Source organism: Equus przewalskii, chromosome 19 (assembly GCF_037783145.1).
Source record: "Equus przewalskii isolate Varuska chromosome 19, EquPr2, whole genome shotgun sequence".
Taxonomy (NCBI): domain Eukaryota; kingdom Metazoa; phylum Chordata; class Mammalia; order Perissodactyla; family Equidae; genus Equus; species Equus przewalskii.
Genome location: NC_091849.1, coordinates 45,641,675 through 45,667,030, shown reverse-complemented (window position 1 = coordinate 45,667,030; position 25,356 = coordinate 45,641,675). Strand labels below are relative to the sequence as shown.

Here is a 25,356-nt window from a genome sequence, read left to right as displayed (position 1 = left end):
GGAACTCTCATTCATTGTTTGTGGGAGTGTAAAAGGGTACAAGCAGTCTGAAAGAGGTCCAACAGTAAACCTACATCTATGTGAAAACCCAGCAATTTCACTCAGGTATTTACACCAGACACACGAATATGAAGGCACACACGAATATTAAAAAAAGATTTGCACAAGAGTGTTCATAGTAGCATTATTTGTAATGGCCAAAACATGGAATCAACCCAGGGGTCCAACCCCACGAGGATGGAGAGCAAGCTGTGATGTCCTGAATTCATACAATGGAATGCCACTCAGAGACAGAAAAGAACCAAGTATTGACACACATGACAACTGTGATGAATATCTCAACATTTTACTGAGTAAAAGAAGCCTTAATCAAAAGAGCTTCCATTTGTATGAAATTCTAGAACAGGCAAAACTCATCCATGATTAACACAACAACAACAAAGAGAAGAGTAGTTGTTTCTCGAAGGGTGAGCATAACTATGAAGGAGAACAGAGAACTTCCTGGGATGATAACAGTGCTACATATCTTGACAGACGTATAAATATTTTTACACTGTATAAATGTAATATATAAATTATAGAGGTGTATAAATATTTTAAAACTCATTGAATGGTACTTGTAAAACTCATGCATTTTACTCTATCTACATTTTACTTAAAAACGAACCATAAACAGAGGCTGGCCGGGTGGTGTAGTGGTTAACTTCATGCACTCTGATTCAGTGGCCCAGGGTTTGCCAGTTCGGATCCCAGGCACAGACCTACACACTGCTCATCAATCTGTGCTGGGCGGTGTCCCACATACAAAATAGAGGAAGATTGGTAGAGACCTCAGTTCAGGGACAATCTTCCTCAAGCAAAAAGCCAATCCTCCTCACCAAAAAAAAAAAACACAAAAAACTAACACCACCCATGTAAGAGAGGATGTAGAGCAAATGGGACACTGATACATTGTTAGTGAGAATGAAAAGTGGCACAGCCACTTCGGGAAATTATTTGGCATTTTCCTAAAAAGTAAATACACATTTTATGATCAAGCAATTCTATTCCTGGACATTTACTCAAGATAAATAAAAAAAAAAATCTATCCACACAGACTTGAACAAGAAGGATTGCAGTGGCTTTCTTCACAACAGCTGCGAACTTGAAACAACCCAGTGTCCATCAACAGAAAAATGGATAAACAAGTTGCAATATATTCACACAAAGGAATATCACTGAGTAGTAAAAAACATTAACTACTGATCCACAATGATATGGAAAAACTTCAAAAACATGTTAAGCAAAAGAAGGCAGATACAAAAGAGGACATGCTATGTGATTCCATGTATGTGTAAATCAGTTGTACACCAGGTAAAACTAATCTACAGGGGAACAAGTTAAAATGGCAGTTGTGTCTTGGGGAGTGGGATGGGGGTTGGCTGGAAGCAGACCCATGGGCACTTTCCGGAGTGATGGAAGTGTGGGTTACATACTTTATGCATTTATCAAAAGTCATTGACTTGTACGCTGATTTGTGCATTTCACTCCATGTAAATTTAACTTTAATAAAGGAACTCTATACAAATATTGAACTGTAATTAGTACATTTACTTTTCTCAATGCCATGGGTCCAGGCATCTGAACCGTTTTTAACCCTACAGGTGATTCTCACGTGGTGCTGCTTGAGAGCTACCACCAAATGCTTGTGCTGCCGTCTTATTTCAGGCCACTTGTTTTCAGTTTGCTCTCCATTGATCTGTCGCCTACATTGCAGCTCAGGAGACCTTACTACTCAAAGTATGGCCAGCAGACTAACAGCATCAACATTCCCTGGGGGCCTGTTAGACTCTCGGAATTTCAGGCCCTGCCCCTGACCTCCTCTGCATTTTAACACAATCCTGGGGGACCTTTATGCCCCTTACAGTCTGAGAAGCACTAACGTCCGCCTCCCAGAGGTGCGGTGAAGGGTAAACAAAATATCAGGTGTCTTGATGGGAGGGGCGTAGCACGGGTGTGACAAACAGGAAGACAACTGTCATGGGAAAAAAAACCCTTTCAAAGCTGACCTTTCTTAAATCAGGTGGCAATAAATACGAGTACACCATGAATTTGCAAGTATCCTGGCAAACACTGGGAAAGACAACTCAGCTCAATTTTCCATAAAATAACTGAGAACAACAGCATTGGTTTGTACCTAGCTCTTCTCCAGAAGGGATTGGAGGCAGCGCTGATAAGGGTGACGGAAAATACTGAGACATAATCTACGTCTCCTGAGAGGGGGAGCAGCCTAGCAGCCCACTAAGACTGTGCAACCTTGTCCTGGCTTCCCCGCCCCTCTCTCCTCTGCTCTCTCCACACAGGCTGGGCTCGCAGGTGTTGTATCCTCGTGCCTGCTCAGCTATCAGTCAGCTGCTTGAGGTCAGCCAGCGTCTGCACGTGGCTGCTAACACTTATTTATTTCCACCAAGTATTGTTTCCACAAAGGGTAAAATATAATTTATTCAGTCCTTTATCTTAAGAGAGAGAAAAGAAGATAAATTATTAATACTGAGGAACAAAGACTATGAACACGTGAAATACACACGTTTCTATTTCTCAAAAGGGTGGCATAGTTGTAAAAAAAACCCGAAGAAATCAATACGCTAAAAATAGTATCCTCAGACCATACTTAGATTGACCTAAACCAACTATTATTTAAAGTGCAAATTTTTCCTGCTATGATGTCAAATTATACTTCATTGTGTTTTTGTTCTTGATGTTGCTCCTGGTCTTATTAACATGGTAATGTGTACTGGGTTTTTAAAATTATTGTTTGGTACTGTGTCTCAGACTGGTTAGGCAGCACTGGTTTTGATGTAATGTCATGCCTTTCACTCCGGGAGATAAAGAATCATCGGGACTTGGAAACCCTCTTATATGCTGGTGATTACTCTCCATCTGAAGCTGACGAACAGGAGGAAGGAGGAGGGAGGAGATTTAAACCCCAAGCTCCTAATTAAGACAGTTGCTATTACCCAGATTGTCAGCCAGAATGTAAGGAATGGGGAACTTCCATCTGGCGTTGGGCTCTCTCAGGGCGTTTCTGGAGTTCTGTAGAGACAAAGGCAAACATGACCAGGAAGGCTGGTCCTCAAGGCCTCCCCGGCCTCCTCCCACCAAACTCTCACACCACAAACAATCTGTCACACAATTCAAGCAATTTAGTGGCATTTGTCTTTTGATTATAAAAGTGATAAAAGTTCATTATAGGCAATTTGGGAACCTGGGAGAAATTAAGAACAAAATAAAGGAGACTGAGATAGCCGCTTTAAACATATTGGTGCACTTCCTTCTCTCTCATTCTTCACGTCTTAGGAACATTGCGTGGACAAGCAAAGTACTAATTATAGACTCTTCTGCACTCTTTCTAATTTTTTCATCTGTTTTTGTCATCACCAACCACAGTGGAAGTTCTTGTGTGTACAGATTATAGATTAGATTCTTCATCTCCTTCACAGCACCCATCTCAGGGCAGGACACAGAGCAGAAACTCTCAATCCTATGACACATCCAGTCCTGAGGGACGCTGTTGTGTCATTGGCAGGTACTCACCCGCAAGAGGATGTCCCCTTGAAAGAGGTCCAAGCCCGCAGCTAGACATGGATTTTTAAAAACAAAAAAGGCATGTGTCATAATAAAATTAATCTTTTCCATGAGAATCTTTCATTGTTAATCTTTATGCAGTGAAACTCATTTTGAAACAATGCAAACATTCCCTCTAATTGAGTGAATGTAAATAGCCAATAGATATCCTATATTGTCACAGCCTCTGTTTTCGTTTTTGGAACAAGAAACCTTGTCCAATTCTCTTAGAATTAAGTGATGAGTTAGAAGGGATCTTACTGATCATTGACTTCAGAACTCTCATCCTTCAGGGGATGAAACGGAGTCCTGAGACAGGAAGTGATGTACTAGGAGGTCAGTGGCAGGAGGAGCATTAGAACTCCCGACCTTCCATCCAGAGCCCTTTCTGCCATTGCACCATCCTGCCTCCTGACCCTAAGTAAATGGGTTGATTTTGCTCTTTCCCATGGAAAACAACGGTTCCCTCCAAATCCAAGCTCAAGATGCCACCTTTGTAATAAAGAAGACCAGGCAAACATGGACAGTTCCATTCAAAACTGGGTCTCCAAACATCTACTGTCAGGAGCTTCACAGAATATGCTTTCTCCGGGATCATATTCCTTAATTCTGGTCTCACACCATTTCTGAAAATAAGGTCCTTAAAAGGGAGGCTCCTTGCTGGAAAACTTTAAGAGCATTGAAAGAATGTCACTCCTTATCACAAACTTCCTGTGATAAGCAGCTTCCCCCATAAAACACAAACGGCTTCAGACAGGGTCATTGGATTGGACCTTGTTCTGAAGACAGCCCCTGACTCCCAGCTGGGAAGTCAAGCTAGAGAATAATCACGAGAGCCTCACATGGTACCCGAGGCCCCATTGGCAAAGCCTATGGCCCACTCGGGAGCCAGGTGTAGTCTGTCAATGACACCATGGAGGTGTCAGGTATTAGGAGGCATCATGGTTTCACTTGCCAGTGACTGACTAAGGCCGTCCCTGTATCACCCTCTTCCCCAAGCACACATTTCCTAGATTTGCTGAACTTCCATAACCCTAACCAATCCTCAGGTAACAGCACAACTAAACTACAGCAAAAAGCAAAGACACCACTGCACCACTGGCACTAGGGCCCAGGTTCTGAATTGCCTTTTCTGCCAAAGTACTATGTGCTGGTCCATCCACAGTCTTGCCTAGGCTTGTCATGAGCAAAAGGATGCATTTCCTGACACCTAGCCTGGATTAGAGATGGGGAGTGAGGGGAGGGCTCTTCCATAGCCATATGGACAAGCCCACTCAGACTTTGGCCCCAGTGGTTGGTCACTATGAATGCGATCACAGGTGGTGAGATAGTGTGGCAGGAGGAACCCTTCACAAAGAAGCGTAAATCCATTGAGAGCAAGCCTCACTCTATTTACTACCCATTTGTTCACAGAGCGCATACTTATTAAATGCCTCGTGTGTCCTAAGCATTGTTCTAGATGGTGGAGATATAGCAGAGAATAAAACAAAACCCTCAGGGAGATGACATTCTCGACTGGGGTGGGAGGAGAAACAAACAAATAAACAAACGTAGAGTATGGCAGATCATGAAAAGTGAAATTTAAAAAAAACATAAAACAAGGTAAGAGGGAAAAGAGTGCTGAAGTGTGGGAGGGTTGATATTTTTTAAAGGGTAGTCAGGGAAGGCTTCCCTGAGGAGGTGGCATTTAAGCAGACCTCTGATAGAGTGAGAACGAAGGAAGAGAATTGAAGGCTGAGGCAACAGCCAGTGAAATGTCCTGGGGCAGGAAAGCCTTGACGTCCTAGAGCAGTGCTTCCCAGACTCTAGCCTCAGAGCCCCCTGGAGGGCTTGTTCAACAGATTGCTGGGCCCCACCCCCAGGTTTCTGAGTCAGTAAGTCTAGGGTTGGGCCTGAGAATTTTCATTTCTAACAAGGTCCCTGGTGATGCTGCCGCTGCTGCTTGGGGGACCACACACTGAGAACCACTTTTTTAGAGAAATAGCCATGAAGTCAGAGTGGCTGGAGGGCTTGAGAAAGTAAGGGGTTGAGTAGTAAAAAATGGGTCAGAGAGGTGGCTGGGGTCAGAGCATCTCAAACTTTAATATGCTCGGAATCATCTGGGGTCTGTCAAAGTGGAGATGCTGATGCTGCAGGTCTAGATGGGACCTAAGATGGGGCATTGCCAAGACAGTTCTTGGGTGGCACATGTGATGTTGGCCTGTGGACCGCACTTTGAGAATGGGGATTCTAGGGCCTTTATTTTGTGATGGATGAGAAGTCACTGGAAGAATGGATCAGAGAAGTGACACGGTCTGTATGACATTAAAAGGAGCACTGGGTCTACTTTGTGAAGAATAGCGTGTACGGGGTGAGGGCAGGAAGGGAGGAGCACTCTTAAGGCCACTGTAGAGACAGGCCAGAGACGAGGTGGTGCGGACCAGGGGAGGAGAAAAGAAAGTGCTTAAAAGTCACAACTTGTATATAATTTGATGGTAGATCTAATCGCATTTGCCGACTGATTATGTATAAAATGTGAGACAAAGACAAGTGTCAGGGGCAGCTCTGAGGTTCTGAGCCTAAAAAGTTAGAAGGAGGGAACAGCATTTGCTGAAGTGGAAAAGACGGACAGAAGCAGGTCTGGGGCAGAAAGGTTAAATCAGCACTGTGAGGCACAGAGAGAAGATAGAAAAAGGTGACAACTCTGTCTACTTGGTTTTCCCAACCAATTTGTGAGTTAGAATCTCACTGTGTGTCTAACCCAAACAATCCTGGTAGCTTGGCTGCAAGAACCCCAAAAGAGAAGGAATCCACATGGTACTTTTTTTCATTAGAGTCGCAGTTCAGAGGTGGGCGGAGCTGAAGGGTCAGATGGCTCTAAGGTAAAATATTTAACTTTTATTAAATAAATAAGGACGAGATTAGGAAAACTCCAATCCTAATCCCAGCCCTACTCCATGAGAAATAATTGAATCTAGTCAGTGTTTAGCAAGCCCTCCAGGAGATTCTGATGCTGAAGTTCGAGAAGCGCTGATCTGACATCAAGGCTTTCCTCCCTCAGGACCTTTAAAATATGACCGATCCTCCGAATTACATACACCTTGACTGCCAGGCTGGAGAGAGAGAGAATTTGATGCCTGGCTCCGAAGTCACCCATTTATCTTACTTAAACCATATCTACCCTGCCCATGTAGCCATCCACAAGCTCTTCCGATTGAATATCAACTAGCCTGCCTTTCCCGTAAATGGGACAAAGCCGGAGGAATTTAACCCTGAGCACAGGGTTTTACAGTTTTGTAGTCTTCAAATAGCACTGAGCTGCTGAGCTGAGTCAGGAGAGCTGGAGGTGAGCCCCATCACTGCCGTCTGTGATCTTGGGTGAGTCACCTTCATTAAAAGAAGCCTCCAGTTCCTTCCCTCAAAAGGAAACGGCACTTACTCCACTGCAGGATTTGACAAATAAATATGCAATTGATACGAAAGCTTTTTTAAATTACAAGGTGTTTATGATCATGAATACTTCTGTTTCCCACCAATTCTAGCCAAAGACACCCAGAATACAAAGGTTTCTCCTTCATTTTAGAAGCAGGACAAGAGAGGAAAAAGAGAGATGATAACTAAGCTTTTCTCTCCTCTCAATCACGATTTCTTCAAGAAATGTGTTTGCAGACAAATGTCGAAATGGAATCATCTCTACATTCTTCTCTAAATTCCGACAAACAGTTGTTAGGCAATACAATGGGCCAGTAGAGGGGCTGGGGGTGGGGGAGGTTCCCCACTAAATACAACCAAAGGCATATTCCTTATATTTTTCTTAAACAAGCAGAATAATCATCCATTTTTCTTTCCTTTTCTTTTCAAAATGGAAACTGAAAAAATGAAATTTTTACAAACAAGTACCTTATGTATTTTCAGATCCATTGAGCACTGACTAGCTCTCCTAGAAACTTTGGTCTAACCATCATTCTCTTTCCACACTTCCATTTTTCAAGAACTCTGCAAATTCTAATGAAGCACCAATAAATATTTCTCCCCCAAATTTACCCAATACCATATTACGAAGCTAAAAGTTTTTCACAGGACTTAAAATTCTATCACAGGACTTAAAATTATTTCAAGGCATTAATAATGCAGAAATTGAACCCACCTAAATTGATTTCTGAAATATCCTTCTGTTCACCAAAATCTATTAAAGGGAGGAAAAAAAATTGTTACCAGTCTTGCTGAACAAAAGAAAAAAAGTTCAGAAGCATTCTCGATGCAATCAATTGGTTCTTACCATTTTCTTCAGAAGGACGCCTAATCTGAAAGGAAATAGATAGACAGAAAATGGATAATGCATACCAGAATTAATATTTCTACATACCCCAAAGAGCAGAACTCTTCTTACCGAAACAGCTGCTATGTGGGCAAAAAGCAAGATGAAGGAGAGAAGGCAAATAGATCTACTCCAAACCATTGTTGCGAGTGAATGGATATTAGCAAAGACACCTTGTAACAAACATATTTGAACCTTGCCCTACTGGCATATTAGAAACTTTGACCCTTCCATGTATACTGTAGTTTTAAAAAAAAAAGTAGTCAGAATGTCATTGAGGCAGGCCGGCCCTGTGGCGTAGTGGTTAAGTCTGGCACGCTCTGCTTTGGCGGCCAGGGTTTGCTCCCAGGCGTGGACATACACCATCCTTCAAGACATGCTGTGGCAACAACCCACATACAAGACAGAGGAAGATTGACACAGATGTTAGCTCAGAGCAAATTTTCCTCATCAAAAAAAAGAAGTCATTGACATTTTTGAGGGCAGATACTAAGTTTAACATAAAAGGTCAAGTTCCAGAGACCAGGGAAAAGTTTGAAAAAGTTAATACTGAGATGTGCATATAAGAATCAATAACATTCCTATACACCAGCAATAATTGTTCACATAATATAACAGATAAAAGATCTGTTTTCACAATAGAAATAAAAATAATCTATAAAGTGATCATAAAATACTTTAATAAAAAATGAATTAGTTTTATGGAAATATTTCAGAGCAATTATTGAAGGACGTAAAAAAGATCTATCTATATACACACATATACGTATATATTTATATTTGTGAAATATTCGTGGATGGGAAGATTCAATATAATAAAGATGGCCCTTACTTTAATGTTAGTCTATAAATTCAACGTTATTCCAATAAAAATCTTAACAAGGTTTTTGCGGAACTTGACAAACTTGACAAATTCATTCTGAAATTCACATGAAAGAGTAAACCTCCAAAAATAGGTGAGAAAATTCTTAAAAGGAAGAACAAGAAGAAAGGAAGTGCCCCAGCAGAATATCATTAATTTTTATACAGTTATGGTAGAGAGTATGATATTGCCAAAAAAAACCCCAAACAGCACAATGGGTCTAGAGAATGCAATAGAGAATATCAAAATAGATGCAAGCATATATGGGGAAGAGGAACCAAAAAATCTTATAGGAGAGAAACCAAAAAATCAATAGGGAAACTTTGGTCTTTTCAATAATGATGTTGGGATGATAGCATTTCCATCGGAGGAAAAAAATTAAATTCTTACATCATTCACAAAAATAAACTCTGGATGGATTAAAGACGCAAATGTGAAAGTCTAAATTTTAAAAAAGAAAATATAGGAAAATGCCTTTAACTTTGAGGTCAGAAAAGATTTCTTAAACAAGAAAAAAACCCCACAGAAATCATAATAAATTTGACCATATCAAAATTTAAACTTCTTCATGACAAAAGAGACAACGACATAGTTAAAAGACAAGCCACAGATGATACGGTATATAATTGAGGAAGAGTACGTTACTCATGGTATATAAAGGAATTCTTACAAATCAATAAGAAAAAAGAGAGAGATGATTTAAGAGAAAAATGGACTAAAAGTATGAACATAAAATTCACAAGAAAGAAAATCCAAATGGCCAATAAATACACAAAAACATTTTCAACCTCACAAGTAATCAGAAAACTCAGCTCAAATAACACTGAAATGCCACCTCAAGCTCAGACCGACATAAATGACAAGGGCTGACAATACCAAGTGTTGACAGGAACATGAGGAACCAGGAAATCTTGTACACTGCTGGTGGGTCAGCAACTGGATGCTCATATGTTGAAATGTGTATAATTTATAAGCTAGAAATTCCACTTCTAGATATACACCCTAAAGAAATTCACATATGTGTACACAAAGTACCATATAATATATTCACTGCAGTATTTTTTTGTAATAGTAAAGAACTGGAAAAATGTGTCTATAATAGAACAAAAAAATAAATTATGGGATCTATTCATTCATGCACAAATAAATGTTTAACCGTCAGCTCCCTTAGAAAACAAGCCCTTATTTGTAGTGTTTGCTGATTTCTGGGGGGGTAATTGTTCCCACCGTGGTCAATTTCAAACTACCAACATTTACGTCACTGAATGCAGTATTGGGAAGAGATGTGCACTGTGGGCTCTACCCGCTCTACAGTACTGCATATATTTACACCCCCTCCTACTCTTGCATGCACAGTTATAAGCATCCTGGGTTTGGGGCGGTCCTCCGGGTCTGGAGCCTGCATGTCTCCGTCTCAGACATACTACCCCGGCAAGTGGACTAGTCCTGATATCAGCAGAGCATATCCTGTCAGAAAAGCCTTTCTGGAGGCAGAGAGTGGGGCTTCCTGAGCTATAAAATAGGAGGCATGACAGCTGGGGGCCAGCTTCTGACAGGCAGAGGAGGTGTATGGCTGACTTCCATTTTACCGCAGCCGGTGACAGTGAGGTTGTGAAAGAGAGTATAGTGTCATCCCCCACCCTCTCTAACCCCTGGAAGCCACCAGTGTTTTCCAGAAAGAACCGAACCTGCTCGACAGCTAAAATGGCTTAGGTCAGCAAATACAATCTTTATGATTAAAACATGGGTGGGAGGGACATGATGAACATCAACTTAATGAGAATAATTAGCTCTAAGCTTAGAGGAGGAAAACACAAGAGACCTTTATTTCTTAAAAGTATTGTTTAGTTTTTTCTCAAATTTTGAAACAATGATGACAAAAATGAGTATTTGTTAATTCTGGAGGCCAGGAAGTAAGGGTTTAGGACGCTGTTATCTTGTTTTTTAAAGAAAGGGCAGTGCTCTCATTTTGGTACTGCTCCCTACTAAATCTCGGGCATTAGGATCAAATAGGTAGTAGTGGGGCTGTTTAATTCTCTCCACCCTCCCCGCCTCCAGCCAGATGTGTTTTTATCTTTCCCTTCCTTCTTTTTTTTTTTTAGAAAGTTTAGCCCTGAGCTAACTACTGCCAGTCCTCCTCTTTTTGCTGAGGAAGCCTGGCCCTGAGCCAATATCCATGCCCATCTTCCTCTACTTTATACAGGGGACGCCTACCACAGCGTGGTGTGCCAAGAGGTGCCATGTCTGCACCCAGGATCTGTACTGGCGAACCCGGGCCACCGAGAAGCGGAATGTGCGCACTTAACTGCTGCGCCACCAGGCCGGCCCCCTCCCTTCCTTCTTATACTTATCTGAACAATATGCCATAAAGACAGGTTTGGAGTCACATGGACAGGAATTTAAATCCTTCTACCACCGACTACCTGTGGTGTTTTAAGCCTCTGCTTTCCATGTGTAAAGTGGATAGCGGTGCCCACTTCATGGGGCTAATATAAGGATCCAGTGGGATAACCTGTGTAAACCGCAGGTAGCAGAAACACAGGAAGCACTCAATAAACTATAGCTCTTTCTATCCAAACACACTGCCTGTTTGCAAAGGACAGGCACTAAGAACTCAAGAGCCTAGCGTGCTCCTTGCTCAGAGAACGCCCAGCTGACGGGAGCATAGGTCTTCAGCAGACACAACTTGCCCTTGGTGATTTTTCTTTTATGATGTTGATTGTAACTGTTAATTAGTTACCAGTTATTTGCAATCCTAGGCATTTCATGCCCCGGGGTGTCAAGTGAGTGAGGCTGGAGACTGAAGTCCTAGAGTTGAAGAGTTTATGGCTTTGCAGCTACGAGGTCGACTACGCACTCCACTAAGCAAGCTCCATGTTTTATTTTCTGTATCTGCCCCAGTGTCTGGTGCATAGTAGGCGGTTAGAGATCATGTTGAATGAAATACAGTAAAATCTAGTTTTCTTTGAAGGTCTCGGATGCAGCGACTGACTTTGATCTCAGTGACAGTATTTCATAAACCGACCAGTTGAGAAACCCACATGAAGACTGGAAGAAGAAAGCCATTGGCAGGTGGGAAGAGGGAAAACTCTCCTCTGACTGTTGTAGGACACTCTCCAGCCCAGGCCAGGACCACTCAGGACTGAGCTAGGAGGCTGGAAAAGACCCCTCCCCTCAACTCCCTCTCAGGGATGTTCCCTGCTCTCTGCTTCCTCCACCTTCTACCCTCTTTCAAGACACCAGCTCCTTCTGCTTCACCCACAGAGCTGTGCCCTCAAGTGTTAACCTCTAACACAGCTGCCTTTGCTGTCCTCCGGGAGATCCACATATTAACAGGGGCTCGAAGGTGATTAGAGCAAGAGTGGGCAAACTTTTTCTCTAACGGTTCAAACAGAAAATATTTTAGGCTTTGTGGGCCATGAGGTCCCTGTTACAACTATCTAACTCTGCCGTAGCAGTAGGAAAGCAGTTGCGGACAGTTAACTAAAGGAGCGAGTGTGGCTGTGTTCTAATAAAGCTTTATTGACAAAACCAGGTAAGGGGGCCTAGTCTGCTGACTCCTGGGTTTTAGAGAATTGACCCCCAGATGGTGGAGATGGAGATAGTAACAATCACAGCAGAAGCAGCAGCAGTAACCGACACCCACACCGTTCTTACTGTGGGCCGGGCACTGTTCCAAGCCTCTGAAGTGTCGTTACTCATTTAATCCCCACAACAGTTCTAAGAAGTAGTCACTACTATTCTCCCCATTTTACAGATTAAGAAACAGAGACAGAAATATTAAGAAACCTGCCCAAGGTCACAGAGCTCCTGGCAACGCTCCTAAAATACCACCTGAGGGGCAGCTTTCTCTACCTGGGGCTGGCCCTGGCAGCCCATGGGTGAGGCCTCCACATCGAGCTGCAGCCTGCAGGGCCCCATGTTCCACAGAGTGCCCTCTCCAACAGTTTGCTAAGAAGATTTAGCCTTTGCGGAAACAGTTCCCAAGCTATAGAGTCTTTCAAAAGCCCCTGGAAAGCTTGTGAAAGTACAGATTCCTGGGCCTGGAATTTGGAAATTTTGATTCAGATCAGAGAGTGAGAGCCAGGAATCTGCATTTTTGATCAGCACCCCCGTGATTGCGATGCAAATAATCTGTGGTATACACTGTGATAAACAAGGCTCTAGGGAATTTATGTGAACCAGATGCTTCTACTCCGATTGTGGTTATTAGATAGCTTCCCCCTGGTTCCCTTTTTATAAGACAATCAAAAGATCATAGCAGCCTCCAGTTTCCTTTTGGGGACGTTAGCGGTATTAAGAATTAGACAGATCTTCCATGCAGAAATCCACTTCAGAACACCTCTAGGAGCCGCCTCTCTGGGGGTGGCTTGAGAACCTGCATTTTTAATGAGCAGGGAGGCAAATCCTATATGGAAAATGTGAGACCCACTGATCTTTGCAGACAACTCTGTTTGGGGCTGTGCCAAGACCCCATCATGCCAGTGGGCCCCACTGGAGAGCCAAGGAGAGACTTCTTACTGTCCTGGCCACTGAGGTTCCTGAAAAGCTGCTCTCCACGTCCAGGTGGGCATTCAGTGGATTTGGTTTGAGCTTTTCCTCCTTTATGGGACCTAAAAACACATTACGGCCCATCTTTCATGGTGTGGAAAAGAATCAGACAAGAAGGTTGCTTCATTTTTTTGCCAATCCTCTTCCTACTTATTAAACCCTCACAGAGGACTTGAAATTGAAGCAGACTCAGCTGAGAGTGACAGGATTGTCCCCTGATTTCAGGAAAAGTCTCTAACCTCTACTAATTACAAGGGTTACCACTACCCAAGAGGCCAAGTTGGACCATGGTGTCAGGCAGGAAAGACTGAACACATGGGAATGGTTAAGTAAAGACAAGACACAATTGGGACGGGCTTTTCTCTGAAAGGAAACATGATCCTGAAGAGAAAAAGTCTAGCTGTTTTCTACTGTCAAAAGACGACACTAAACCAATTTAGTAACAAGTTTGACGTCCTTTATTCAAGGGAAAACAATCCATGGATTGGGGGAGTCCAGCGCCTCACAAGCAGTGGTGATTGACTGGGGTTGAATATCTGATCTTGTTTAGCAAGATCAAGGAACAATGAAATAAGTTTAGAGCCCAGAGTTGGCTTGGCGTTTGGGGATTGGCTGACCGGATATATTGCATTTCTGGTTAAGCGGAGCATTTACAGGAATATGAGAGTTCAGTTTGCTGACATGGCTTCCCGGGCAGGAGCAGCTCCATCTTGGGCCTAGAAATTTATTTCAACACTACTGTCCCTGAAGTGAGGATACAAGGAAACAGGCTCAAATTGCAAGAAGGACACAGTTGTTAGATACAAAGACTTTCCTGGTCATCTGAGGATTCTTGGATTCTAAAGTGTGGTAAGGAGGGAGACAGCGTTAGTCAGAGAGAATAACGCCAAAGCTGCAGGCTGGTGGTGAGGCAAGCACGGACAGACGAAATTCTTCGGAAAGAGATGGTGCTGGAGAAAGAATAGGTGGGGCTCCATTTGGGGCTTTTTCTTTGTCCTGGGAGGCGTCATTCAGTTCTGTGGTCATTTAATGGCAGCAAGATGATGGTAAGTCCCACACGTAACTTGATCCAGGGAACAAGAGGTTCAGCCTTCTTAGAAAACAAATGGGAATTGTAATTGAATTTCCCTCTGAAAACCATGAAATTGTTTTTGGTAACAGCTGATTCTTTTATGCAAGTGGCCAGCAGCTCTGTTCAGGCCCAATTGCATTATCTGATACTTCAACAGGAATCTGAATTAGCACAAGGGGAAGGTGATAGGAGGGCTTGTGGGGGACATTATTGGAAATTCAAGGGGTAATTGGTCAAAGTAAATAGGCTAGCTAAGGAGGCTTCCTGAATTAGTAGCAGCTCTGTTTGTGTTCATATGTGGAATCAAATTTTTAAACATAAGTTGATCTTCTAATTATCAATGGGGAAGACTACAGTGGCAGCCACTTCCAAAAGCAATGTCATGTATTACACACTACAGAGGACAGCTTTACACAGACACACAAGCAGGAACGTCAGTCACTGATAACCTGTGAATGGATGGGGCTCAGTCACAGCATGCCAGGAAAGGAAGAAAACTAACAACATCTCGGTGTTTCAGTTGAATTTCTGGGAAAAGCAGTTTGCTAACCCTCTACAAAGTTCTCTACCTTGAATGGCATTTCTTCTTATTCAAATAATAACAATTATTATGATAATAACCAGATGACTTATCAGGCACTTAATACTCTGCAGGCACTGTGTAAAATGCTTTACATAAGCTATTTCGTATAATTCTTATAACAATCCCAAGAGGTAAGAATCATTGCCCTCATTTTATAAAAGACCGAGCTCAGAGAGGTTGTATGTAGTATCCAGAACCTGAAAAAGATCAAAATAGAGAAATTAGTGTAACAATGTGGTTCTCTTTCCAAAGCAGTCTCCATTCTCAGTTGATGAGCTAGACCAACCTATTGTATTCATTCATTCATTTGTTCACCCATGCATTCATCCATAAGATTTTTATTGAGTGCATCCTCTGTGCCAGGCACTGTGTTAGGCACTGGGGACACAGCCATGAACCAGATGGATACTGACACTGTCCTTGCCCTCACAGAGCTTAGACAGAGGTGAACATCATGGGGAGGCAAGTACCCTCCAGCATTTTCGTAGATCTCAAAGTAAAGATAGATCAACAGGCAAATAGATGAATAAATTGTGATATATTCATAGATCACAGTAGACTCCCACTAGAATATAATAGAATACACATTAGAATATGGTCATCACTGAGTACTACTCAGCAATGAAAAAGAATTGAACTACTGATACACACAACAACATGGACAAACCTCGAAAGGATTATGCGAAGTGAAAGAAGCCACATACAAGACCATATGCTCTGTGATTCCACTTATGAAAAACACTAGAAAAGAAAAAACTATAGTAATTGAATCTGGATCAGCAGTTGCAAGGGGCCAGGGTTGGGAGTGGAAGGAGATTGACTACAAAGAGCAAGAGGAAACTTTTGGGGGTGATGGAGTATTCTATATCTTGATTATGTTGGTGGTTATGCAACTGAATAAATTTGTGAAAACTCAAGGAATTGTGCACTTAAAGCTGGTGAATTTTATTGTATGTAAGTTACACCTCAATAAAGCTGATAGAAAAACCAATGGAAACCCTGGCGTCCACATCTCACCTCTTCCGCTGACATACCGTATGACATCGGTCAAAACATCGAATGGACGTTTTGGTTTCTTCTTTCGTAATATGGGGCTAATGAGAGCCGTTCTGCTACTTTTATTACTAGGTCAAGAGAATTTCAAATGCGCAGGAGAAAAGCTTTACCATGTATTAAGTGCCATGTAAATAGGTAACTTAATTGTTATTGTTCCCTCACTGAGGACCATCTATCTCAATTCTCAGGGGCCTAGAGTGAATTTAGCTTGATAGGTTTCATAACATTTTAGTTTTTGATCTTGTAGGCAGGGCAAAGCAGAGGCTGAGACGGGGCTTTCTAGACGTGTGTCAGCATGTTTTGGAGAAGACCCACCCATCTGCTCTGTATTTGGACCATCAAACAACTGAGCAGATGGAAACATCATCTTCTGAAGTTTTTTGCCAATGACCACACATCCCTACATTATTAACAAGTCCGCGTCCCCGTCTGTCTGGATGAGAGACAAATGCTGAGGGTGGTTCCATGGAGACCAGTCGCAGAATAAAATAAGCAATTGCTGGTTGGCTGTGTTTGGAAAAGCTCTTTGATTTTCATCCAGAGATTTATCTCTTTAGTGCTGGCTATTTTCCTGAAGAAGCAGAATTGCTTTCTTCTCAATTCTGAAAGCAATTCTTATGCCACCAATTTATATTTTAATTAAAAATAAAATTGCCTATTTCATTTTCATTTTAAAAATAAAATTACTTATTTTACAGTTCAATATGTCACTAATTTTGAAACTAGTCACACTAAGAAGGAACATGAGTAGCACAGATAATCCAGCTTGACATATTAACCAGCCAGCCAGTATTTGATCCAGTCACCAAGATGCACAAGGGCCCATGCTGAATGCTGAGGGAGAAACCAAGAAGAGTACTGCACATTCCACGTCCTCAAGACCTTTTTACATTTAACTTTTCCTGAGAGGTCAGCCTCTTTGTTCATTGGGTCAGAAAAAAAAAGGTTATAACATTAAAACATGTCCATTATGGAGTATTTTTAAAATTTAAAAATATATAAAAAAGAAAAATCACCATGAATTCCACTCTTGACGCATAGTCTGTTTCCTTCCATTTTTTAAGTTTATAAATGCATATTTTATAGTAAGACAAATTTTGACCACTAGGGCCTTCAAGGAGTGGTTGAGTTGGAATGTCATTTAGTTTTCCTAAATTATTCTTCTCAAGAGCTCTCATCAGCACTCGATCCTCCCCAGCAAGCTATCACCGGTGCAGAGCCCCAGCAAAAACACTGCGGGTCCTCGGATAACTCAGCTTTCCAAACAAATAATGTTTATTAAGTTTCCCTGTAATCACAATTAATAGTTATTCAATGCAAAAAACTGGAAAATGCTAACTTTAATTCCACTACCCAAAATAACCACTACTGGCATCTTGGTGTATGTCCTTGATATTTCCCCCATGCCTATTTTTTTTCATAAAAATGTTGGTTACGTTAGATTTACAGCCTGGCTTGCAAATGTTTCCTCGTGTTGATAATTATTCCTCAACAACAAGCTTTTCAGTGACTACATTCAATTCCACTGAATGAATATCCGGGATTTAACTGACCAGGCCTGGGTTGTGGATGTAGAAGTCATTTTCAGTTGGTTTTGCTTAGGACAGGTAAAGCTAGGGTAAATATCCTTTCGCATTGTATGTACCTCAGGCTGCTGCCTTAGAACAAATTCCAAGTGGAATTGCTGAGTCAAAATATACTTTGTTTTATTTTTTTAAAGGAATGTAATTACGAAAGGTCTCCAATGTCCCCACCCTCTGAAAGCATGTCATAGAAAGGTGAAGGTAGTTTGAACTCCTTTAGCCAAAGACCCTAAGAATGCAGGAAGTAACTCTTTAAGACAGAAACAAAGTAATTTTACTGTAGTTTGGTGGCTTACAAAAGGCAACACAAAAGTGAGAGCTATTAGAGCTAATACCATGGAAAAAGTATTGTCATTCTTCCATTCTTTGTTAGATGCTGTAAAACAAGTTAAAATACATTTAGCGAGAGTAGCAAAGTATAAGTTTCCTATAATGGGATAATGATTGAAGTTTCCTTCAAATGGGATAATGATTACAAACACAATAGACATGACAATTCTCTTAAGGCACAAAGGAAGTCAACTTTTGTTACCTGTACGCTACAACCAGAATAGAGCCAGTGTTTATGTCATTATATCACTTAATCTTCACTCAAGCCTTTTAATGTATGTTATGGACTGAATGTTTGTGCCTGCCCCTCCCCGCATTCATATATTCAGGCCCTAACCCCCAGTGTGGCTGTATTTGGATATGGGGCCTCTAAGGAAGTAAGTCAGGTTAAATCAGGTCATATGGGTGGGTCCCTGATTCTTATAAGAGATACCAGGAGCTCACGCTCTCTGTCCACGTGCGCGTATCAAGGAAAGGCCAAGTGAGGAGACAGCAAGAAGGCAGCTGTCTCTAAGTCAAGAAGAAGACTCCCACCAGGAGCCGAATTTCCCCGCGCCTTGATCTTAGACTTCCCAGGCTTCATTATTTATGAGAAAATAAATTTGTATTAATTAAGTCACCTGGTCTGTAGTATCTTGTTGTAGCAGCCCGAGCAGACTAATGCCACAAGGGCCTTATCACCATCATCTATGTCATAGATGAGAAAACTTTGACTGAGAGCGGTTAATAATTTGTTCAAAGTCACACAGTAAGCAGTAATCAGCTTTTAAATTCACCTCAGTCTGCTGTCACAGCCCATGTCCTAGCTGCTTTATCTCCCTGACTTTACAAAGAAGGACCATTGGTGACCATCTTTTAAGTGATTTGAGAAACTCTATTCGACCCTTCTAGGCCCCGAAACATGCCTTTTATCATCTGTCTCAGTTCCTAAAAATCCACTATTAAAGAATCTTTGCCCAGTGTTCCAAAGTCTTCTCCCTTTTCTTGGAACCCCTTATAAAATTCTCAAACCCCTGAAAGAATAATGTTTTAAGCCAAGGAATTGGATATGTATCCCCTGCCCGAAGGTACAACCCATCTGAGTTTTCAGGCTACATGTCTAATCATCTCGACTATGAATGAGGAGACCAGTCAGGCTTAACCAGTTGCCTACCCATGCAGTTGCATTGCAAACAAATGTCAGCCAGGAGGCTTGAATCAACAAGTGATCATGATTAAAACCTAATGTGATGATTACACACTTTAAAGCTGATTTAATTTCATTGTAATTACATCTTAAAACTGGGGCATCATGAAAGTTTACTAAGAAGAAGACAGAGAAGAACAAAGTTTCCATTATGCCCTTGACTTTGTCTTTTTAGTCTCATCAATACTTGCAAGCCAGGCATGGACTTTCTCCAATCCCCTTGCTATCAGTTAAGTGTCCATGTGAACATGCACACACACACACACACACACACAAGATTTCAGACTATGTGTCTCAATCCTCCAAAACTCATAAACAATTTGCCTATTAACTTTTTTTGGCCATCATTTATTCATTTAGCCTGCTCTTGCTCTCATATTCCGTACCTCACTTACCATCTATCCAACCACCCCAAACCAGCAATATAGGAAGCATCCTTGCGTCTTCCCTCTCATGGAAGTTAATCTCAGTAAATTCTGTGGATTAACCCTCATAACCAACTCTCAAAACCATCCACTTCACACCCTTCCCATAGCCCCCACGCCATCGCGGGTCAGCATCACCCCTCCCTTCTATAATTGCATCAGCCTCCTAACCAGCCTCCCCACCAATTCCCTCTAGGTAGCTTGAGAAACTTCAAGAATGTTTAAGGAAAAGGTATCACTAAAAGTATGGTATATTTGCCATACCATAGGAATATATTTCTCTTGACACATCTCTACGTGGTCTTTTATGGATACTCAGCATGATAATGAAAATCATGAAAGGTCATAAATTCTTAGCAAGACCTCAGATTTGTGATGTTTTATGGTTTGAGAACAAGTCACTTCACTTCTTTGAGCTTTGGTTTCATTATCTATAAAATGATGTCACACCTTGATGATGCAACATCTCAAATTCTAAGATTCTATGATGTCTTGAATAAACTTATCATCCACTTCTAAGATTTTGTTTGCTTTTATAATTCAAAGCTGGGGATTCATTGATGAGGGCTACTGTGTTTAGACTGTTCAATACTTCCTGACTGAAATCTTTCTTTCGTCTTATATAGTCCACAAGAGGGCGCCCGCTTTCTAGCAAATTGGACATTAAAGCCTTGGTTTCACAGAAATCAATTCTCTTAAATTTAGGGAAATTCCGTTAAGCACAGGATTATAAGCAATTTAAACTGTACTCGTAGTTTAGTTAGTTATTTCAAAAGATAATTCTTAGTACAAACTGACTTCAATTTTTTAAAAAAGAGTATCTCCACCAATGGGGTAAATTTGTGATTTTACCCATGATATTTCATTTGTGATGGAATATATGACATTTGCCTGGAGCTAGAGGTGAAGTTCTATTCAACACTATAGAGAATCCCCAATTCCTTAACTTACCCACTTCCTACTTAATGGTTGTGCTTCCCCATTACTTCTGCTTGATTTACCTCAGAGGACTTTATGGAGATTAATTTAAAGGATATGAAAACGGATTTGGAACACCATGTAAATGTAGGCTATTGTTATTAGGCAGGAGTTTATTGCTGAAAAAAAATCAGGACTTAGGATGTGTGTTAATTGTCTTAATTATAATTAGATACTTGTATGAGAAAAAAGAAAATGAAATCATAGAAAGATCCACTTTGTCTTTTTGAAATGCATTTATGTGAAATCCCCATCAAATGGAAGAAAGGTACCACATAAACAGCATGGGTGCACTCAACAGCATCCTACTTTTTATGCTGCATGGTGGCTTTATCAAAATAAGGCCATTGAGTCAAATGTTTTCCTTATAAAAATTATTCTGGGCACAATTCTTCACAAAAATGAAATATTTTGGAGAAAGAATAAGTAGTTTTGAAGGAAGATTTTTCTACCCATTGAGCGAAGTTGATTCAAGGATGCATATTTATGGGCTTTAGGTAAATTATGATGGAATTTGGTGGTGGAGGTGGTAGTGATGATGAAGAGGATGGGGCCAAGTTGATAGGGATAGGGAAGGGAAAAGAAAGGAGTTGGGAGATCTAGTGGAGGGGTGGGCGGAGGACAAACATATCAGTAATCACAGGGACCTTGTAGGCGGACGTTAGGTCAGCACTTCTGACACCAGAGAGCAGCTGTCAAGCAAACTGGACACGAGGTGGACTAAAAAGTCTCATAAAAGGCAGAGCAGCTACCCAGAAGGCTGGTCAGGGCATCACGAGAAGGTGTGAGATGATGTCCATGAGAAGGGTTTCTTACATGAGGTTGTAGAATTAGTAGAAAGAGCACGGGCATTTTCAATATGGGTTTGAGTGACCTTGAGAACATTAATTAACATCTCTAAGGCTCAGTTTCTTCAACTGTGAAATGAGCATGATAATACCTACCTCTCTGTATTGTGTAAAGATTTAATGACTTAACATGTATAAAGCCACCCACGGCAAGTATAACAAAACACAACCATCATTGTGAGCTTCCTCTCTTCCTCCTCCTCCTCATTTTTATCTTCATCATTATCTCCACGTGTTTTTTTCATTCTAAGGCCTGAGGATGAAAGTCCTTCAGTGGACATATCTAGCTAAAGGCTCCTGTGGCTTCCCATGGATGAAAACTAAATTGAAAACAAAAGTCTGATCAAGTTTAACATACACCTCCCCTCTGACCAAGCGATTCCACTCCTAGGTATTTACCAGAGAGAAATGAAAATATGTGTAAATAAAAAGTTGTGTACCCAATATACATTGCAGTTTTTTAAAATTGTAATGAGAACATCTAACATTAGATCTAACTTTTTAACAAATTTTTCAGTGTACAATACAGTATTGTTAGCCATAGGCGTGATGTACAGTAGATCTTTAGACTTTGTTCATCGTACATAACTGAAATTTATTCCCATTGAACAGTAACTCCCCAATTCCCCTTCACCTGAGTCCCTGGCAACCACCATTTTATTTTTTGCTTCTATGAGTTCGGCTATTTTTGATATCTCATATAAGTGGAATCATGCAGTATTTGTCTTTCTGTGTCTGATTATTTCACATAGCCTACTGTCCTCAAGTTGCATCCATGTTGCCACATATGACAGGGTTTCCTTCCTTTTTAAGGCTGAATACTATTCCATTGTGTGTATCTGCCACATTTTCTTTATCCATTCATCTGTCAGTGGACATTAAGGTTGTTTCCCCGTCTTGGCTACCGTGAGTAATCTTCACTGCAGTTTTAATCATAATGGCCTCAAACGGGAAGCAACTCAAGTGTTCATCAATTCCTATTATTATGAACTAATAAATAAATCGTGTTATATTCATCCAGGGAACAATCTACTGACCCAGTCAATAACATAGCTGAATCTCAAATACAGTATGTTGAATGAAAGAAGCCAGGCACAAAAGAATGCCCATGAATGATTTCCTGATATGAAGCTCAAGAATAGGCCAAACTAATTTCTGGTGACAGAAATAAGAACAGAGGTCGAGGGGATGAGGCTGAGGAGGGTAGAGATTGACTGGAAAGCGGCATGAGGGAACTGTCTTGGGATATGAGAATGTTCTAATCCTGTTTAGGGTGTAGATTTCATGGGCAAGTGCGTTAAACTGTTCACTTAGGCTTTGCACATGTGACATTTGTAGATTATACACCAGTAACATTTCAGTTCTTTGGAAAAATAAGACAAAACAAGAGAAACAAGTCTATGATATTTGACTAGCCAAAAAGAGCTCACAAAGCAAAGCTGAGCTACCAAGATATAGTAAAGGCAGCACGTCCAGAGATAGCTTTCCTGGCAAACAGACAGAAGCATATAGTGTTGAATAAAGCAAGAGCAACTTTCCAGAAGAGTAGGCACATCTGTAGTCATTCAGAAAAATAATCAGCTGACAGAGGCCACCCCAGCAAGAGGATTTCCTCTGTGAAAGCTGAATTGTCATCAAATATAATCAAGGTCTGTGAAAAAGGGTTGATGGGGCACAACCCGAGCATTTGTCTATTTTCTGTTAATTTGTGTATTCACCCTACAGCCGGATCCTCTGCTCTCCCTCCAAAGTACGTCCATAATCTGGCCGCTTCTCATGGACTTCACTGCAGCCCAAGCCGCCATCATCTCTAGCCTGATTGCAGCCATAAGCTCGGTTACTGGTGTCCCTGCTTCCCTCCTCGCCTGCTACAGCCTGTTCTCAGCACAGTATCCAGAGACATGTGGTTGAAACTCCCCAGTGGTTTTCCATGAGCCTTAAAATGAAATGCTCAATTCTCGCCTTGGCCCACAAGGTCTACACAAACTCGCTGCTCCACCCCTCCCACCTCGGCTCCTTTCCTGAGGTCCCCCTCCCAGCTTCATGCTCCAGCCATAGTGACTTCTTCCTGTAGCTTGGATATTCTGAACTTGTCCCAAGTACACGGTCTTCTACTTGCTGTTCCCTCCACCTGGAATCATCGCCCTCCACACCTTCTTGCTTTTACTTCATTTAGGTCCCTGTTCAAATGGCCTCTCCTTGGAGATAACTTCCCTGACTCTGCTTGATAAAATGGCGCCCCCAGTTACCAACTTTCGTGTTAACCCAGATGATGGTCAATTTTATGTGTCAACTTGACTGGGCCACAAGGTGCCCAGATATTTGGTCAAACATTATTCTAGGTCTTTCTGTGAGGGTGTTTTGGGATGAGATTAACATTTAAATCAATAGACCAAGTAATGCAGATTGCCCTCGATTATGTGAGTGGGCCTCATCCAATCAATTGAAGGCCTGAATAGAACAAAAGACTGATTTTCTCCCAAGTAAGAGAGAATTGTCCTGCCTAACAGCCTTTGAACTGAGATATCGGCTGTTCCTGGCACTATGACAGCCTGCTTGCTTTCAGAGCTGAATGGAACATTGGCTCTGCAGATTTTGGACATGCCGGCTTCCACAACTGTGTGAGCCACTCCCTTATAATGAATTGAGAGGGAGAGAGTGTGTTCCATTTTTCATTTTTTGAGGAACCTCCATCCTGTTTTCCATAGTGGTAAGAGAGAGTGAGCTCGCCTCGAAGTTCTGTTCTCTGGAGAACTCTGACTAACACAGCCTGCTTTATTTTCCCCACAGCACTTCTCACCCCCTGACGAACTATGTATTTCCTAGTTTATTTGTTTATTGTCAAGCCCCCTCACATAAGCTCACGAGGGCAGGGACTCTTATCCTCTGCCGCACTTAGTGCCCAGCACATAGCAGGTACTCAGGAAACGTGAAATGAGTCATGCTACTTGAAAGGCTACTAAGAATACACAAAAGCCTTTTGCAACACCAGACACCTGGAGTAGTGGCTCTCCATTTTCGTTACACGTGAGAATTAATAAGAAACTTTTACATATTTTATTTTATGCTTTTAAAATATGATCCTGAGATGAGGCCTGTAAGCATCACCAGACAACCAAAGGAGTCTGTGGGACAAAACAGTTAAGAACGTCCGCTTCTCTAGAACTTCCTCTATAGCCCCAGCGCTGACCACCTTGCAGATGCTCGGTACACGGGCGCTGAGCAGAGCAACCGAGGGGAGCACCTTGGTGGGCTCCTGCTGCCAAGACCACATGGCTGCTGAGCAGGCTCTGTGCCAGGCCCTGTGTGGAATGCCGCGCACGCCCCTGTCACTTACTTCTCACAGGAATGATCCTTTGAAGACAGTACCATTATTTTCCCCACTCACAGGTGAGAAATTGAGAGAAGTGAAGTAATTTTCCCAAGGTTGAGCTTCTCATGGATCCGTCTGACCTGGGAATCCAAGCCGTAACCACTAGGCTATCTGCCTCCTAGGGGCATCTCTCGCCTGGGTTTCTCCAGTGCTGTCGTAGCTGGTCTTCCTGTCTGTGTTCTTGCCCTGCTCCAATCTGTTTGCCACGCCACCATGTCACAACCAATCCTGCCGAAAGCCCCTCAGAGCTTCCTCATGGCCCTCAGGATACCATTCAAATGCCACACGGTGACCAATTGTGACCTGGCTTCATTTACCCTCAGGGTCACCCCCACCCCCGGGGTCACCATCTGCCCTCATCTTCCCTGCTCCTTCTCACATGCTGTACTCCAGCCTTGTGAACTCGCTTTCGTCCCTCAAACTCAACATACACCCTCCCACGTCTGGGCCCTCGTAAGGCGGTTCCCTGGCCTGCAGAGTCCTCTCCCCAACCCTCCTGCTGCTCTCCAGCACACCCTTCAGTTTTCTGTTCAGATGCCACTTCCTCCAAGAAGCCGCCTCTGACTTCCTCAGACTGCTTTCTGAGTTCCAGGTAAGGGTTCCCAGAGA

At 42.0% G+C, this 25,356-nt stretch overlaps 1 protein-coding gene and 1 long non-coding RNA gene across 2 annotated transcripts in view; both read right to left on the bottom strand.

Moving 5' to 3' along the window:
* The window catches only part of MEP1A (meprin A subunit alpha), a 33,617-nt gene extending 25,576 nt beyond the window's left edge, over positions 1-8,041 (bottom strand). Inside the window, 6 exon segments of the mRNA XM_070586159.1 lie at positions 2,997-3,072; positions 3,574-3,614; positions 7,730-7,768; positions 7,862-7,892; positions 7,894-7,950; positions 7,952-8,041. Of these exon segments, the coding sequence (XP_070442260.1) occupies positions 2,997-3,072; positions 3,574-3,614; positions 7,730-7,768; positions 7,862-7,892; positions 7,894-7,950; positions 7,952-8,041 (334 nt within the window).
* A 5,707-nt stretch (positions 8,042-13,748) lies between these two features.
* On the bottom strand, positions 13,749-25,032 carry LOC139077514 (uncharacterized). Its single transcript, XR_011530116.1, has 2 exons — positions 24,712-25,032; positions 13,749-15,165 (listed from the first exon to the last, which is right to left on the bottom strand). It is a non-coding gene; the product is annotated as an uncharacterized lncRNA (long non-coding RNA).
* Positions 25,033-25,356: the final 324 nt, after the last annotated feature.